Source organism: Lemur catta, chromosome 23 (genome assembly GCF_020740605.2).
Source record: "Lemur catta isolate mLemCat1 chromosome 23, mLemCat1.pri, whole genome shotgun sequence".
In the NCBI taxonomy this organism is placed as follows: Eukaryota; Metazoa; Chordata; class Mammalia; order Primates; family Lemuridae; genus Lemur; species Lemur catta.
This window is the reverse complement of record NC_059150.1, coordinates 3,857,589-3,875,152: the sequence shown is the minus strand read 5'-3', so window position 1 is coordinate 3,875,152 and position 17,564 is coordinate 3,857,589. Positions and strand designations below refer to the sequence as shown.

Genomic DNA, 17,564 nt, shown 5'->3' with positions numbered 1-17,564 from the left:
ACCAGACCTGAGCTATCAGTTCCCGGCGCCCTGGCTGCTCTTGCCTCTCTCGGCCTGGCCTGCTGGAGCTCTGTGGGGCTCCGAGGACAGGAGCGGCCCAGTCGGAGAGGAACATTCTGGCCCAAGAAGGCCCCCAGCACAGCAGCCAGCCGGGCCAGCAGGAGAGCTGAGGAGACCCACAAGTCTGAGCCACGGTGTTTCCCGTGGGGCCGAGGCACCACGCTGCTCCTGGGTGGCCCAGCCTGGGCCACCTCCGTCCCAGACTAGCATTTACGGCTGAAAGAGTCACCGCCGGGCCCCAGGGCCCAGCCCACCACGGACACTCTCCTAGTATCTCTCAGGAGCCAAATTACCCATGCTCAGCCCCTCCTGGGCTGCAGGGGGCTGCCTGCCCGCCCACCCGCCCACCTCAGAGCAGCCTCGGCCCCAGACACATGTAGTAATCAACTCCCGGAACCTTGGGAAGATCCAAATACAGTAGCATATAATCATGGAGCCCAAAATAGCCATGCCAGGGAGGCCATCTGCCACCTCGTGCATCCCCAGGGACCCCTCGCTGGGCCCCACAGCAAGCTGGGCCTCGGGGCCCTCTCTGGCTGGCGGCAGCAGGGGTGGTGCCCACAGCACTCCCCAGATCACCTGCGCAGCTCCGAGGCAGCCTGGGGGGCTTCGGGAGGGGCCTGGATCGGAGCAGCCCAGACTCAGGCCTTGTTGCTTCCTTCTCCTGCCGGCTCTGGGCCTGCCTCTGCCCAACGCCCTCGCTGTGGGCACGGCTGGCTCTCGGGCCACTGCGCGCTGACCCTCCCGTTTTCTTCCTCCTGACTCCACTCTCAGCCTCTCACCCCCAAGCACTGCCCCACCGGATCCAGGCTCACTTTCCCCCTCTGCTATTCGTCTCGCCCCTTGTAGTGCACTGACAGTGGCCCCAAAAAGATAAGCACACGTCCTAACTCCCGGAAGCTGCAAACGGGACCTTATTTGGAAAAAGGGTCTTTGCAAATGTGATGAAGTCAAGGATCTCGAGGTGAGATCATCGGGATTATCCAGGTGGGCCCTAAATCCAGTGGGAAGTGTCTTGTGAGAGACACACAGAGACGCAGGGAGAGGAGGGAAGGCCACGTGAAAGGCGGAGGCTGGAGCGACAAAGCCACCAGGCACGCCCCAGCCACCAGAGGCAGAGGCAAGGAGGGACTCCCCCCTAGCACCTTCAGGGGGCGTGTGGCCCTGCTGGCACCTTGATTTGGGGCTTCCCGACTCCAGAACTGGGAGCCAATAAATTTCTGTAGTTGTACGCACCCCCGTTTGTGGCACTGTCTTACGGCGGCGCTAGGAAACTAATGCCAAGTCCCTGTCCTTCATACAGTGGCTCGAACCTTCAGTGTGTGTCGGAGTCACCTGGAGGGCTTGTTAGAGCACGGATTGCTGGTCCCACGGCCCAGAGGTTTTGAGCTGGTAGGTCTGGGGTGAGGCTGAGAACGGGCGTCCCCACAGGTTCCCAGGGACCTCACTTTGAGAACCGCTGCTCTCCGGGCTCTACCCGCAGCTGCGTCAGCGGCCTGTCCACCTTCAGCCCTCCCCACAAAGGAACATCCTCTCCCCCTCCCCGCGATGTCTTCCTCCTTCCCCCAGTGCCCAGGAGGTCCCGAGAACGCCTCCTTGGGGGACTCCCAAACCCATCACAACTGGCTCCTTCTCTTGGAATCACCCAGGCCTCCCACGGGGGCCTCTTGCAGATCTGTCTCCAGGGGGCCGTGCGGCGGGGTAAGTCGTGGTCGGGCTCCTCCACGCTCACCACGGGAAGACCCTACTCAGCTCCACCCTGGCCCCAGCACCCCTCTGCACCTCCCTGCAGGTCTGCCTGTAAGTGCTGGAGCTACGCCCCCAGGGGCGAAACAGACGTTTCTGGTGAAAAGCTCCTAGAAAGTCTCCAGGCTCTTTACAAGGAGATGCTCGTGAGGCTCAACCAGCCCCCTGCCCTCTCTCATGGAGTCTTTGGGGTTCTGATCGAGGCCAGGGGTCTCCAGGGCTCAATGCTGACGCCAGTCTCAGCAGCCCCAGCTCCCCCGGCACCCAGCACTGTCCCCCCCAGCCCACGCTCCACTTAATCCTAGAACTCCCGGGACAAGGGCAGAAACTGGGCGATCCAGGGTCCCTGGGCAGCCCCAGCAGCGCTCACAGCCCAAGGCCAGCTCTGGGAGCAGGTGCTCCAGAAACACCACGGTTCCCAAGCCCCGCTCGTGGGCCATTCCCCAGGGCTGGTCATCTCACCCAGCCCCCTCAGAATCGTTCTCAACCCAGCACCACAGTTCTATGCGTGGACTCCAGGCCAGGCCACCTCAGTTTTGACCCTGGCTCTGCTACAAGTCACTTTATAGCTCTCGGCCTCAGTTTGCTCATCTATAAAATGGGTACGATGAGACTACTGGCAGCAACCATCCCACAAGAGTGCTGTGAGGATTATGTGACATAATAAATGTAAGGGACTTGCTCGTGCAAAGTGCCACCTAAGTGTCGGTTATTATTAGTCTGGCCTTGGGCATTAGCCTGGGGGTACAACAGTCCCTGGGAGGAGGGTCAGAGGCATGGACTGAGGGGGGCCTGCTCAGAGGTCCCTTGCTTTGGGCTCTCCCTGGGAACACCTCTGACACCTGTCCTCTTAATAAACCTCTCGCTCTGGCTGGAATCGTTCACCGTTTCTCTGGGAGAAGCTCAGGTCTTTCCTCCTTGTCCCCCTCACAGCATTCCCCAGAGACGGGAAGGGTTCAAAAAGGATACCCTCCAGTGCACAGAAAGAGAAACTGAGGCCCAGAGAGAGCAAGCACACAGTTCCAGAGGAGAAGCAATAACCACATTAAGAAGTTCCTGTGTCTCCATGGCGTGACATCCCCTTGGGACACCTGTATGCCAGTCATCCCCTCTGACCCTCTCATGTTAGAGACGGAGAACCCTAGACTCAGAGAGGGAGGTGACTTGCCCGTGGCCTTGTAGCTAGTTAGTGACAGAGCCAGGACTTGAACCTAAGTCTCTGGATCCTAAAAGTTGTAGCTTAGGGGAGGCACTAAAGGATAGTGGTTAAGAACCTGGAACTTAGCCATTAGAGCTAAACTAAAATCCCAGCTCTGCTACATTCTAGCTGTGTGACCCCAGGCAAGTCGTTTCACTTTTCTGGGCTTTAGTTGCCTCATCTATAAAATGGGAATAACAGACCCTACCTCCTAGGGCCTGCGGGATTAAGTGAGATACAGAAACATGCTTAGCATATTGGAGTGCGCTGAGTGGGAGTCACTCCTCCCTTCCCACGTCAGCCGAGCCCAGCTGTCCTCCCAGGTCACACGCGCACCCGAACACGTCTGTCCACCCAGCTTCTCCACCTCAGCCCCCTCAGCAGCCGCAGCCGGTGTGTTTTGGACTGGCCGGCGGGGGCTGGGGTGGCTGTGGCGGTCCTAACTTGGGTTTCCGTTTGGAGTCTGGCACTGCTCTGGGCTAATTTCCCCAGCTCCGCACACTGCTGGCCGGTTTTGGTTGCGTGTGGCTGTCCTTTGCGATTATGCACGTCCCCCCGGGGGGTCCAGGATTGGGCCGTTTGTCTGTTTCTTTCTCCCTGCCATCGTGCTCTTCCACCTCTTCTCCCAAGGCCAGTGCGCCGGAGCTCCCGGGCCCCAGCCTAGCACGGTCCCCACTCCCCCTGAGCTGTCGTTCTGCTCGGCCATGTGCCCTCCCCCTGGCCCTGCCTCACCCCCAGCCAGTTTCTATTTTCCCCCCAGGCTCTGCTGGCTTCCCGTGGTTTCTCTTGGCCTTGGCTCAAGCCTGGCGTGACATGTCTGGCATGGCCACCCTCCCCCTCCCACACTGGTCGGGGAGGAAGCAAGTACATCCAGGGAGGGGGTGTTGTGGGGCTGGGTGCTGCCAAGCCAGGTGCCAAGCCAAACAGCTTGTGTGCCATGTCTAGCTGGGTACCTGGGGCCTGGACTGCCTGGCTGGCCCCACCCTCTACCCCAGCCCCACTCCCGACTCACCCAAACCCACCTCTGACTGTCCCTCTCTCTGGTTCTAGCTGGTAGAAAGTGGACCACAGGACTGAACCTTCCCTGAGGCCTCAGGAAGGTGTACAAGAGTTTGTGCAGGGACCCTCCCTTGCAGAGGTGGGGAAGAGCTTTCTCTAGGGACCCGAGCCCCTAGGTGGGCTTGGCCAGCTCTGAGGAGGACACATCACCCCAGGAGGGGCACAGGCAGGGGATGTGTCCTCTGTATACCTCCCTGATCCACTCACTTCCAACAGGAAGGACATTTCTATTTGCTACTCCTGGGGAAGCAGGGACGGTCACCCAGGGATGGCCATCAAAAGGTGGCTTCCTTTGCAGCCTTTGGAGCCCAGCAACTGGGGAGGAGGCCTGCCTTCCCCCTCTGACCTAGGAAGAGCCCCTGAACTTGTCTGCCTCTATTGCTTCATCTTACAACAGAGATGGCAGTGACTGGAGAGGGGTTCGTGAGGAAGAAACCAGATAACGTATATAAACACCTCATGCCGTGCTGGCTCCACACGCAGGGCTGCTGGAAAAGTTGTCCTTTGCTCCCACCCTCTCCTTTCAGCTTAACCACCTGGGCCGCGTTTTACTGTCACTGTGTAAGATGGGGGATCCAAATAAGACAGGGCAGCACCTCACCTTGGGGGCTGAGGTGGTGAGAACATAACACCTAATACAGAATCACCCAGTCAGGTTACAGACCACCCCCCCACACACACACACATGGATGGCGACGGGTAGAATGACCAACCTTCCTCTTTCTCCAGTGTGCCTGGTCACCCCACCTGTGGGCACCTCAAATTCAACATGTCCCAGAGGGACCTCAGTGTGTCCCTTTTCCCTGCACCTCTCCCAGAGTGCTCACCCTTGGAGTTCACTATTCATTTACTACTCATTCATCATGTTCTTAATAAGCGCTTACCGGTGCCAGGCTCTTGGTGACTGCACTCCCCGATGTCAGAGCCAGAGGACTGGGTGTCAACTTCTCTCCATCAACACCCACATCTAGTCAGTACTGCTGTAGGGGTAATAACTGTAGCAGCAGCAACAGCAGGTGCTGTTCTAAATCTTCTGTGCAGATTAACTCATTTTAGTCTATCCTGCTGCGGTACGTAGATACTATTACCACCTTCATTTTGCTGATAAGGAATCAGAAGTGCGGGAGTTGAGTAATCTGCCCAGAGTCCTACAGGCAGTAAGTGAATAAGTGAAAGAGCTGGGATTTGAGCACAATCTGCCCCGAGCTCCACTGACACGGCTTCTGGATGTCTCTAGAGTCTGTCACCTTCTCCTTTCACCACTGCCCCTGTCTTTCCTTCGGCCACTGTCACGCTCCCTTGGTTTCGGAGCCTCTTCCCTGGCTTCCCCACCTCCCGGCTGGCCTCCATAACTGCTGCCAAAGTGTTTCTGCAAAGACACAAACCCTGTTGAATTGCTCTCCTGCTACGGGTCCTTCTGTGGTGCCTCGTTGTTTTAAGGATAAAGTCCGAATCCTTAGCAAGGTTTGTTATCACTTCTAACTTCAGATCTGTCTCCACCACTGCCCTTTCCCACCCGTCTCCCAACACACACACAGCTCAAATTTGCCTCCTGGCAAATTCTCTAGAGTTCACTCAGTTCCCTCTCATCTTTGTGCCTTTGCACATGCTGTTCCCTCTGCCGGGGATGTCCTTCCCTGCCTCTTCCCCTGACTGACACTTACTAATCCTGCAGGACTCAACTCAGGTTCTGCCCCTCCCAGCAAAGCCTCAAACGTATTCGTAAAATGAAAGGATCGATGACTGGCTGGATGCACAATGTCACAACAGCCTCACCACGCATCAAGTGCAGGGGAAACTGCCTGTATCACCCAAAAGCTCCACGCCTAGTCTGAAAACAAGACCTTTAGAAGCCCTAAAGAACTCAAGAGATGCGGTTCACAATTGAAAAACAAAATCTCAAACTTAACCTCAAAAGTGTGAAGCAGTCCAGTGAAAGTCCAATTCTCCCCTCATGAAGTGTGCTCTTTGACACTTTGGCTGAAATCATTGAATTTTCCTCCCCTAATTTTGGCCGTCCCCGCTTTGCCGGTGCCCTGGCAAATGTTTAGTCCACCCCTGCGGGTGGGGAGCAGCACAGGCTTCCCTGGCCTTTGACCTTCTGACCTTGGTCTCTGGGGCACAGGCTGGCCTGGCCCTGTCGGGTGGGGAGGCTGGATGGAAGGAGAGGAGGGGCCGGGGCCAGACCCCCACTGCTCCCTGGGACGGAGGCAGAAAGGTGAGAGGAGGAGGGAGGCAGGTTCCGCCACCCGGGCCAGTCGGGCAGCTGGGGGCACTGGGGACAGACACAGGAGCAGGAGGGCAGAGAATGCCCAGGGCAGGAGCAGAGGAGCAAAGCCCTGACCAGGGGTGGGTGTGGCGCAGCTGGCTCGCCTGTGGTGGCATGGGGCCCGAGCGTCAGTCAGCAGGAGGAAAGCCGTCTCTGCCTCCTTCCACCCAGGGAGAGTCAGGGCGGTTTAGAGTTGTCTGACCTCCACATCCACAGACTGGGCAGGGCCAAAGTGTTTCTCCTGACACACTGCATGCCCACTATGCCTCAGTTTCCCCCACTAGCTAAATGCCATGCCTCAGTACCATCCCCTAACTGACTTCTCCCAAAATATCTGTTCACTCTCTCAGCAAATGCAGATAAACCTGAAAATGCCGTTGGGTCTATCAGGCACGTACGAGGCACCCGCTGTGTTCCAGGCCCTGCGCTGTGCACTGCGTGAGTGTAACTCGCACCTGGCCCGGGGATCGCGGGGGGCTGGGTGACATCACCCCAGAGCACCTGCTGCCGCTTCCGCCCTCGGGCTTGGTCTCGCGTCCACGATGCCCCTGCTGGGCAAGAAGGGAACTACAGGGCCCCTGGAGGGACGGATCTGTCCTGGGTGGCCCTGAATGAGTGTCTGAGTGGAGCCTCCTTCCCTCCCGCAACAAAGCCCCAGGGGAAGAGCAGGCGAGGTGGGGGAGACAGCCCCTTCCTGATGCTTCGTTAGGGCGGCAGCCTCCACCCCCAACCCCAGGCTCCAATGGCGGAACGCCAGTCGCCCCAGGACAGCTGCCCTGGTGGCCCCACCTAGGGAGGTCCCATTCCCACAGTCCTGCAGGGGGCCTCGGAGCCATCCTTCCCCAAAATACACACACGAGTGTACACACACACACACACACACTGACGACAACCGAAACCCTGGAGAAACCAAAGCCAGGAGCGGGAGGCTGCCTGGAACCTGGAGTGGCGGGGAAGCCGAGGCAGGGCCCCGGGCTGTGACTCAGGAAGCTCGGGACGCCCGAGACCGGCCCTCTCGTGACTCACAGAGACTGCAGGCTTGGCAGCTCCCACAGCGCCTCTGCGGGGACTCCTCCCAGCCGGTTGTTCTGCAGCATCCTGCGAGGGAGAGAAAGGGCTTTGAGGACCCACGTGGCAGTGGGCTGCAGGGGGCGGGCTCCTCCCTGGAACCCCTGCCCAGGCCGGACCCTCCCTCTTGCCACCCACCCAGGGAGTCCTGGTCCCGCCTCCCGCCTTGCTGGTGGGGACTCAGAGGCTGTGGACCGTGGTGGGGTGCACACGGGGCTGGAGGGCATCCCAGAGGGCGCCCAGGATGAGGCAGGAAGGAGAGAAGACTCCGGGGGCAGTGAGGGCCACGTGTCAGGATACTTGGGATTCTGCTGAAGTTTGGTCAGGAAGGATACGGGGAAATGTAGGCTTTCCCCCCAGGCCTCAGTTTCCCCATCTACTCGGCTGAGAGGCTACAGGTTTCTTTGCAGAGGGGGAGGATACGGATGGGGGTGAGGCCGCCCCTAGGGTAGATACGGTTTTTTGGAGTCTTTGTCTATAAAAACAATTCGAAGCACCCAAGGTCAGTGCATCAGCACCATTCTGCTGGCCCATCCCACACACCCCACAAAGAAGTGACACGCCAGCCGGGGGAACGACCCACCCACCTGGCTGCCCTCCCGGAACCCGCCCAAGCTGCAGCAGCCCAGGACAACCCCACAGCAGGAGTCCTGGAGCCCCTGGGACACCCGGACACCCCTGTGCGGGAGAGGTCAGAGGACACACAGACGGGGAGAGGTAGGGGTCAGGGTGCCTCTCCGGGTAGCACTGCTGATCTCAGGGACTTAGAAAATTTTGAGGAAGGCACTGCAAAGTGCAGGGAGTCCCCTGAGGCACAGGGCCCTGAGCAAGCGCCCTGTGTGACTGGTCCCAAGGGAGGAAGTGGGGAAAGGCATGGGGGTGGAAGCCCTTGGGCAGCAGTTGCCGTCTCAACCACTCTTCACTCCCAGGCCTCCAGACCCAGAAGCAAGAAGGAGGAGGAGGAGGAGGGTGGGGAGCTCAGGGACTAGCTGGGGGAGCAGGAAGGAAGGAAGCTGCGACTGCCCCAGGCACAGTGAGCCAGCCCTCCCTCCCGCCGTCTGGGACTCAGTCCTCCTTTACTGAGTATTGTCAACCACCTTTCAGAGGGGAAGCCAAGGCTCAAACTTGACAGGCGTCTTGCCCAAGATCACCCAGGTGACACCACACTTTGGGAAAAGGGGCTCATCTCCTGACCTTTAAGTTCAATAATAGTGACAGCTAAGGTGCCAGGCCCTGGTCTTCGGACTTTACATCTAAGAGCTCAAATGTATCCTCGCCACAACTCCAGCAGACAGGGACTATTATTATCACCCTCATTTCAAAGTCACACAACTGATAGGTGACAGAGCTGGGTTTTGAACCCAGACAGTTTGGATCCAGAGTCTGGACACTTGACCACTCCCCCACACAGCACCTGTCATGACAGTGGGGTACAGTAAGGGCCAGAAGAGCACTGAGGGTCAGATGATGAGCCTGAGTAGCCGTTGATGCCTCCTACATGACTGTCCTGTCAGAGCCACACCTGTTGTCTCTCTTAAACTCCTCCTATGGGTACACGAGAATCCCAAACACGAACCCAGACACAGCACCACAAGAACGAAAGAACGCTGTGCTCACCGTGGGTGACGGTCTGAGAGGAGCCCCTCGTGGAGGCAAAGCTGAGGAAGGGAGAAGAACGAAGACAGACTTTGGGGACCCCTGAGACTGGGGGGCACGGGCAGAGCCCAGGCTCTGAGCAGCTGGAGGGCTGGCCCCTTTCCGTGCGTGCTCTGTGCTCCTCAACCCTCTTGGCCTCCACTGGCCCCTCCGATCCAGCCTCCACACGGGCCGGCGGGACCTTCCAATTACAGGGTTTCGCTTCAGGGCTAGAATCTAAACCAAGGTCTCTCAGGCATCCCTGAAGGGTAGTGGCCACACACGCAGGCTCTGAAGTGAGACAGCCCTGGATCCGCATCCTAGCCCTCCCCCTTTCCCGCTGTGTGACAGCGTGCACGCTACTGCAGCCCCACGGGCCTCAGTTTCCTCATCTGTAAACTGGGGACACTAGTACTGACCTCATGTGCTGATTATGCGTATCGAATAAAGTAGCCCCCAAAGCACTCACAGCAGCACCGACACATGGGAAGTGCTCAACAGCACGTTCACTGATGCTACTGATTATTATTATTAATATCCAGTCTCAGCTTTCCTTACTAGATGAATTAAGTCAGTCACTTCACCTCTCTGGACCTCGAGTCCCGCATCTTTCAAAGGAAGAGGCTGCCACAAGATGCAAAAACCGCACCCAGATGTAACATCCGGTGGTCCAGGACGTTCCCCCCTCTGCCCCGCCTGGAGCTCCTACCCTCCCCGCCCCCCTGATTTCCGTCATCTAAAGGCGGGCACTTCTCAACTCCTGATCTCTGGGGGCTGCCTTGACTCTCACGCAGACGCCGCAGACGCCGCAGGGTGCTCAGAGCCGGATGCAGGAGAAACGGCGACGCGGAAGCAGCGGGTGCGGCCGCTCATGCCTCTTCTCGGGCCCGGGAGGCCACGTCTGTCTCGGCTCCAAGGAGCACTCAGTGCATCTCCACCGCATCACTTCCTAAGATCCCCCACCCTTTCCTCTGTCAAAGCCCAGACAGAGAGATCTAGAAAGACCTTCAAGGCTTGTGGTCGTCCCTCTCCCCAACACAGATGCTGTAGCATCTTCACAGGGCACTTAATTTCCCTCCCAGTGTCGGGGAACTCAGTGTCTCCCCAGACAGCCCCTCCCATGCCACACGGTCGGTCATCAGGGACCCTTTTCTTTTACGGAATCGACACCCACCTAGCCGGAGGTCAGCGTGGCAGGCGGCCTTGGCCCTGACCCCTTTCCCTTGCTGTTCCTGGTATCAGTTCCCGGCCGGCCGTCACTCCTTATTCTCACATGCCTGAGCCAGCAGGGATGGTGGCTTCCCTTAGGACATCCCCTTAGGACAGCTCCAGCGGGAGCCAGGATGTGAGTCTGGCACCTGGGCCTTCAGGGCTCACAGGACAGACGCCAGCAGGGGCTGGAGGGTCCCTGCAGGGGCTGCCTCTCTGGCCGGGAGCCTGGCCAGAGCCTGCGGGGCTGGAGACCTGGAGACCCCGCAGCAGCGGAAGATGAGCGGGTGAGAGCAATGCCCCCACTCAGGCGTGGGGTGGATGGGAAGGACACGAGGGAGGGCTGCTGCCGTGGCGGGTTAGGAAGGGATCAGAAGGGAATCCCCTTTATTTAATCCTCTGGCTCGAGGAGGGAAAGAGGGAGGCAGAGTGTCCCACAGGGACAGCCAGGCCTCAGAGAAGGAAGATGCAGCTCAGAGTCCCCGACACACAGAAGACTCGGGGAGCAGCTAAGACGACCTTCTCCTGGTACGAAAAGAAAGAGATGATTAAGCTGACAGTGGCTCTACGGCCCTGTTTTTCTTGTGGGTCTGACAAACAAGCAATAGGAGGTCCCTGCGACATGGGGAGCTGGCGTCAGACGTCGGGACGTGTGCCCAGGATGCAGGTGGAATCCTCTGCTTTGAAGCACGTGAGTAGGAGGATAGTTCCCCAGGGCCACCCAGCCCACCCCCAAAGCACAGAGGCTCTGCAGGCAAAGGGCCTCCAGGAAGGCCTTGGGGACCGAGGGGTCTTTGAGGACGGGGCCACAGGGGGCTCAGTGGAGTGGTGAGCGGACGGTGTGGCCGAGCTGGCTCCCGCCACCGCTCCCGACCGCCCTGCCCACTGAGCCAAGGGCGCCGTTTGCAGAAGGGAGGCGGGAGGCCTGTGGTTTCTCCGAGGCTTTGATTTATTGCCTAATGCGGGCAAAGAAGAAAGAGGAGGCTCATCTCTAAGCCGGAGACTTAGGAACGGGACGTGAGTCTCACATCTTCTGAAGGCCCAGCAAACAGAGCTCTGCTCTCTAATCTGGGCTGCAGGTCTGAGCCTGCCACTGGGCACAGACACGCCACCAAGCAGGCCGCCTGCACCGCGCGTCTGGCTCAGAAAACCTCCCCCGCCCCCCAGGGCAGCAGTGTTTATGGGGAGCCAGGCGGAGAGAGGAGGCAGGAAGGAGAACTGAGAGGCAGGGGACAGGGGCGGGGAGAGGGAGAGCGAGGCCTGAGACACACACGGAGAAGGAGGGGGAGAAAAGGAGGCTGAAGCCGGGGACAGAGACCAGAGACACCCAAGGGCAGAGCAGAGAGTGAGGAAGGCCAGAGACCAGCGAGCCCTGGGAGTGTGATGGAGAGAGGCCGAGGGCCAGAGGTGCCAGAGACCAACCGCATGGCAAAAGGACAGAGCGCTTAGGTGTGGGCTGTTGGCTGGCTGGAAGCCTGAAGCTCACAGGCCACAGGGCAGGATCGCCAGTAGCCCATAAGCAACTCTGAGCAAATTTTTAAAAGGTATCTTTCCCTGGGGAGGTCTCAGCCCCTTCTCACTCCTTAACCAGACGCTCTGGTGTAGTAAACAACCTGCTCAACTGTACAAAGAAGACCTGCAAGTCAAGTCAGGGCTGAGGGACTAACAGAGCTGGGAACGGCTCCCCAGCTTAGGGAAGCCCCCAATGCTCATTCTATTCCTCCAGGATCAGCCACCAAGATCCTCATTTTCTTCCCAAAACAGGCCCTGTGGTGATGCACCCTCCCTGGGAACTTCTCCTACCTGTGCATCCTCGTCCCCCCAGCTCCTTTTGCCCTCACTCATCATCAGAACGTGAGGAGGCCTTGGGGAAGCCAGGCTTAGCTGGGACAATGGGAGTCACGGATTGGGATAGGAGACAATGCCTCAGCCTTCCCTTCTCTGAAATGGGCCATCAGTTCAAGGGCAAGTGGAAGTTTGGTAAAATAAGAGAAGGTGCTCTCCAGCTCTCACTTTCCTTTTGCTTCAGAGGGAAGGTTAAAGGGGCTGGGAGGAAGCGGCTTGAAGACTGGAGAGGTAGATTTGTTTACAGTGACAATGGAAACCCAGTGCTACAGCCACAGAGACTAGGTTTGGGCCTGGAGAGGAAGAACGGCCGAAGAAAACCCATCTGGATCCCTCCTCTCCAGAAACAGCCCTGTCCCTCTCCCGGGGAGAGCCCTGTGGGTCTGTAACGAAGCTCAGCCCCACAGAGACCTATGCTGACAGTCACTGCACACATTACAGGAAAGACAAAGGATGCTTCCCTTCCCTATAGGGCTGCCATATGCACAGGTACAATTAAATGTTTGTCTACAAATCATGCAGACGGTTGCTGACAAGGAAAGCAAAGAAATGGAAATAACAATTGATCAAAACTGAAGATAAGGACATGATAAGCAAGTCAGTCGTAAACCAAGGCTCAGGTTACAAAACTTTGATTTGCTCACAATTCCCAATGTCACCGCTGTGTGTCAAATGAGGCAGTAAAATCTTATACTTACAGGATTTTCAGGCTGTAGAGACCAGAGAACGCTTGTCCTGGGATGTGTGAGAGGTGGTTCCCAGAGAGACGCCTGGAAATCAGAGACAAGGGCCGGTGAAGTCAGCAGGTCACCCAAGGAGAGGGTGACCTCCATCACTTAGCGCCTTGGGATATGGGTGGAGAGGGTGGTAATTATTACTGCCATTTATTGAGATGCACAATGTGTTCAATACCCTCCATGCATCCTCTCCATTCCCACAATAACCCTGTAAGGTGCCATCATTATTCCCAAATTTCAGCAGAGGAAATGAAGGCTGGGAGGAGTCACTCACTTGCCCTAGGGTGGCCACAGAGCCAGACAGCGGTAGAGCACCGTGTTCCTAACCGTGTTCCTACCCAACTCTACCGACTCCAGGCTCACGGCCCTCCCCAGGGCCACATCCTCTCCCGTGCTAACCCAGACACCCACAGCCTGCCCCTGACTGCTGGGCTGCACGGCACAGTGTCACCAGTGGAGGGGTGAGTACAGGGGGCGTGTCCGTGTCCCCAGGCCCTGAGCCACACAGCTAACCCCCACTAATCCAGGAGGGTTAAGAAATGGGGTGATGGGATTAGTCCAACATTCTGGTCTAATTAAGCGTTTCCGTGTTTGCCATGGGGTGATCACCAATTCTAAAAGGCGTCAATGAAACGCAATTTACCTAGAGCTGACACCTGACTGAGCAGAGGTTAACTGTGGATGATTCAGAAGACACTGCTGATCTCCAAGGGCCCCGGGGCCCCTGCGATGTGTGCTGATTGCTACCGAGAGGCCTGCAGATGTAGACATTGTGCTGACACACCTCAGAAGCTATGCTTTAACGTAATTATAAGAAAAGTCTCTTTATTTGATGTTTGTTATTAAAAAAACAAAACTGTATGGAAAGGCATCGTGACATTAGCGGTCTCCCAGCTTGGATTCTGCAGGTGGGCATTTGCCAGAGGAGAAGGGTCCACCCGCTCGGGGAGTGGAAGATGGAAAGTGAGCCTTAAGTTCTCAGGGTGTATCCCACAGCTCACCTGCCCAAGCTCCTTGGCCTTTCTTGCTTTGCATTCCCACCTACCTGTGTCACCTCCACCTGGAAGGCTACTCCGCTGCCTCTTACTCTGTCCACGTCCTTTGAAAACTGGCTTGACATTCCTCCTCCAGGAAGTCTTCCCTGCCCACTGGCCAGGCCCACGCTGACCTCTCCCTGCTGGCTGCCCACGCCAACAGCCGCCCCACCGCCCTGCCGCCTCGCTGGCAACAGCTCTCCAGCCACACCTGTGAGCTCCCTGCAGGCAGCGGCAGGTGTTTTCTCTTGCTTCCCCCAGAGCACCTTGAGCTTGCCTTCCACCCACGGAGTGGGGGGGGCCTCAGCAAGGACTTGGTCTGGAGAACCCAGCCGTGGCCCTGGGGGCATAGCTCCAGCAGGGGCAGGTCCACTGCACCCTTGAGGGGCACCGTCTAGGGTCGAGATGAGGGGGTCTGTTGGGGGAGCCGTGGGGCCAGGGTCAAGGTGTAATTGTGACTGTTTTCAGGGCCAAGAGCTCACAGTGTATGCAGTTCAAGCAAAACTTTTTAGAGCCCCAAGGGTCTATTCCGTGTGAAAATAAGAATAAACGGGGCCGGCAGGTGCTGAAAGTAAGGATGGGGACAGAGTGACCTGGCTTCCCAGAGCAGCCGAGCCAGGCACTTAGCCCAGGAGATGATTTATTCACGAGCACCACTAGCATTTAAGGCCAGGCTTGAGGGCCGCAGCTCGAGCATGACTGCGGGCAGGGATTAACCAGGGAGGACTTTGTGGAGGAAGTGGGCCTTGCAGGGGAAGGTCTAAGGAGTGGATCCTTCAGGCTGCGGGTGCCACAGAAGGCTCTTGAGCGGGTGAGATGCACCCTGAAGGTGTGCAGAGTAATGTAGGACAGAGGTAGGAGGTCTGTCAGTTAGGAGGCTGGTTTGATCCCCAGATGCGGGGGACATCTCGGGCGGTAGCAGAGGGAACAGAGAACAAGGGGTGGAGGTGAGAGACATCTCAGAAGAGCCACCAGGACTGGGGGAGGGGCTGGTGGCGGGACGCAGGGGATGAGAGCAGGTCATGGCAGGGAGAGGAGCGACTATTCACGTTAGGAGGGAAAGCTGCAAAGAGCAGCTGGCTTCAGGGAGCAATGAAGGCTCGATGTTAGCCTTCTATGCCGTGTGGCCAGCGCTGCTACCCTGGGATTCACACCTGGGGCAGGTAGCAGCTGAAGAGCACCTGCTGTCAAGAACAGCCTGAGCTTCCTGGGCTCCCTTTTTTCTCCCCACCCCACCTCCCGGGGAGCCCTGGGAGCTACAGCTGTTGGAGGTAAAGCTTCACCTCCCGGCCCTCAAGCGTCTACTCACAGCTCCTCCAGGAAGCGCAGGTGGTGGAAGAGGCGGGGCTGAAGCTCCGTGAGGTTGTTCATGCTGAGGTCTCTGCACGGAGAGAAAGCGGGAAAGGGGCCGTGAGCTGCCCGTCTGCACCACCCTGCGCTGTCCCAGCCCCCACAGGACGCCACCTTGCCATCCCAACTCCACAGCCGGCCGGGCCACAGCGGCTGCATTCTCTCTGCAAGTGAGAACTGAGCTGGGAGTCGGGCCTCCTGGGGCCATTTGCGTGTTATGTCTATGCGGTCTCCCATTTTGCCGTCTGCCTTCCACCCTTCCCTTGCGGGTCTCCCCTGGGACTGGCTGTGAGTGGGACTGTGACGGAAACTGGCCTCCCCGTGAAGGGAGGAGCTACAGAAAAATTCAAAGACTCTCAGAGGAGGCAGGGAGGGGTCACTGAATACAAATAATACCTCATCCACTCTTTTTACCAATGGGGAAACTGAGGCCCAGAGATCACTGCCACTCCAGTCTGTGGCACAAGCTCATACATGTTCATGCACTAGTGTGATCGTCCCTGGGCCGGCCATTGGAGGGGCCGGGGGTCATCCTTTTATTCAATTGCAGAGCCATGGCCTTTCGCTGCCCGCTGAGGTCTCTGCCAGGCTCCTCCCTCCCTCCAGCTGGAGGATGCGACCGCTTGGCACATCCCAGAAGATGCCTTCACTCCTGAGTGCTGGGATGTGGAGACTCTCTGTGGATACACAGCCTAGATCTTCCTAAGCCTCCCACGTTATCTGAGAGACCCTGCGGGTAGTCTCAGTGCCCCTGTCCTCTAAGATGCCCTGGCGCACAAAACAATCACAGTAATTACCCTGACATTTCCTGGAGGCCGCTCTGTGTCAGACCCTGGCTAACCTGCATCCACACAACCCTCCTTCATTCTCACAGCCCCAAGTTAGTTTCCACCATTATCTCCATTTTACATTCGAGAAAACAAAACAGAAAAGAGCACTGAGCTGTGGAGTCAAATCTCTCCTCCACGGTTACCTATCAGAGCTCCGGCTCTTAACCACTATGACCCTTGGTTTCCTCATCTATAAAAATGGAATGAATAACACCAAACTAGTAGAGTCCTTGTAAGAATTAAGTGAGCTAGTGTTCCAGCCTGCCTAATACATAGTGCATACGCAATAAATATTTGCTTTCTCCCTTCTACCTTTCCCTCAGCGTCCTGGGGGCGGGTGGGGAGGGGTTGGTACCTTGGTGTGAGAGTCTCGCCCAGGGTTAGCATTTTCTTCCCAGTTTGTGCTCAGGTGAGCGGCACGTGTGACCGTGCGTGTGTGTGCCTGACACACTGGGTTCCATCCTGTGTCAAACTCCTAACAGCTGCCTCTCTGGGGCACGGGCAGAGCTGGGCCCAGACCAGACCCCCACATTGCTGGGCAGCACCCCAGGCCTTCCCGCAGCTTCCTCCCTAGACATGCACTTTTGCCCCCAAACCTTAGCGTCTCCATTTCCCCCAAGGGTCTTGTGCGCCTTCTGCGTGCTCAGGGGGGCGGGCTGGGAACGGCGGGCAAAGCCTGGGCTCTGGAGCCCGGTTCCCAGCTATAAAAAGACTGTTTAGTCTCAAACGTTTTGTCTCTGATAAAGCCCGGGCTCCGCACTGCACGGCCTCCGAGAAGGGAAGACATTCTGTGCGGGGCAGAGCCAAGGAACTGGCACGGGAGCTGGCACGCCGAACTCGGGGCTGCTGCTTGTCCGCGGGCCCCCCTGGTCGCACGTGGAAACCGAAGGGCCCTCCCTGGGCTGCTCAGCAGGAGCTGCGGCTGGTGCTCTGACAGCCTTTGTGGCAGGTGAGGGACACAACAGAGACAGCTCCTGACGGATTTCAAGCCAGGGTTTGTCCCCAGGCTGTTTTCAGGCTCCTCTAGCCTCAGTCAGGCCTGAATCATGAAGACGCAGGGCAAAGCGGGGCGGCAGCCCGGGCTGCAGAACCCGGGTCTCACCGGGCTCATCCTGAGCAGGGCGGGCAGGCGCGAGGTGCCGCGAAAACGATTACCTCTAAATATTTACCCTGCGCATTTCTGGATGTGTCTCGACAGGAACGGGAGCGGGAGTTCAAGGAGCACGCGGGGCATGTGACTCAGGCCTCATCACTCAGCTGTCCCTCCGGGGGCCGCGCCTCGGCAGCTCTGATGTCGCTCCATGCCCCCCACCCCACCCACTCCCTCCACCCCACCACCCTGAGCGGCCTCATTGTTCTCCCCCGGGGAGGAGGGGGCCTGCGCCCCCCACATCCTGCCCAGAACAACACGGCCCAGCTGCAGCTCTGCGAGGGGGGAGGGGAGCAAGGGGGTGGATTTCAACTGGGCGGGGGCGGGGGGAGCCCCATTCAGCCCTGGCTCTCTCACAAAAGGAAGAGGGGTGA

General features: G+C 58.1%; 1 protein-coding gene across 1 annotated transcript in view; it reads right to left on the bottom strand.

Moving 5' to 3' along the window:
• Positions 1–17,351, bottom strand: part of LGR6 (leucine rich repeat containing G protein-coupled receptor 6) — an 86,017-nt gene extending 68,666 nt beyond the window's left edge. Inside the window, exons 1-4 of the mRNA XM_045536241.1 lie at positions 17,210–17,351; positions 15,170–15,241; positions 12,788–12,859; positions 7,359–7,430 (exon numbers count right to left, since the gene is read on the bottom strand). Of these exons, the coding sequence (XP_045392197.1) occupies positions 7,359–7,430; positions 12,788–12,859; positions 15,170–15,241; positions 17,210–17,274 (281 nt within the window). The 5' untranslated portion in view covers positions 17,275–17,351. The remainder of the gene's footprint in view (positions 1–7,358; positions 7,431–12,787; positions 12,860–15,169; positions 15,242–17,209) is intronic.
• Positions 17,352–17,564: the final 213 nt, after the last annotated feature.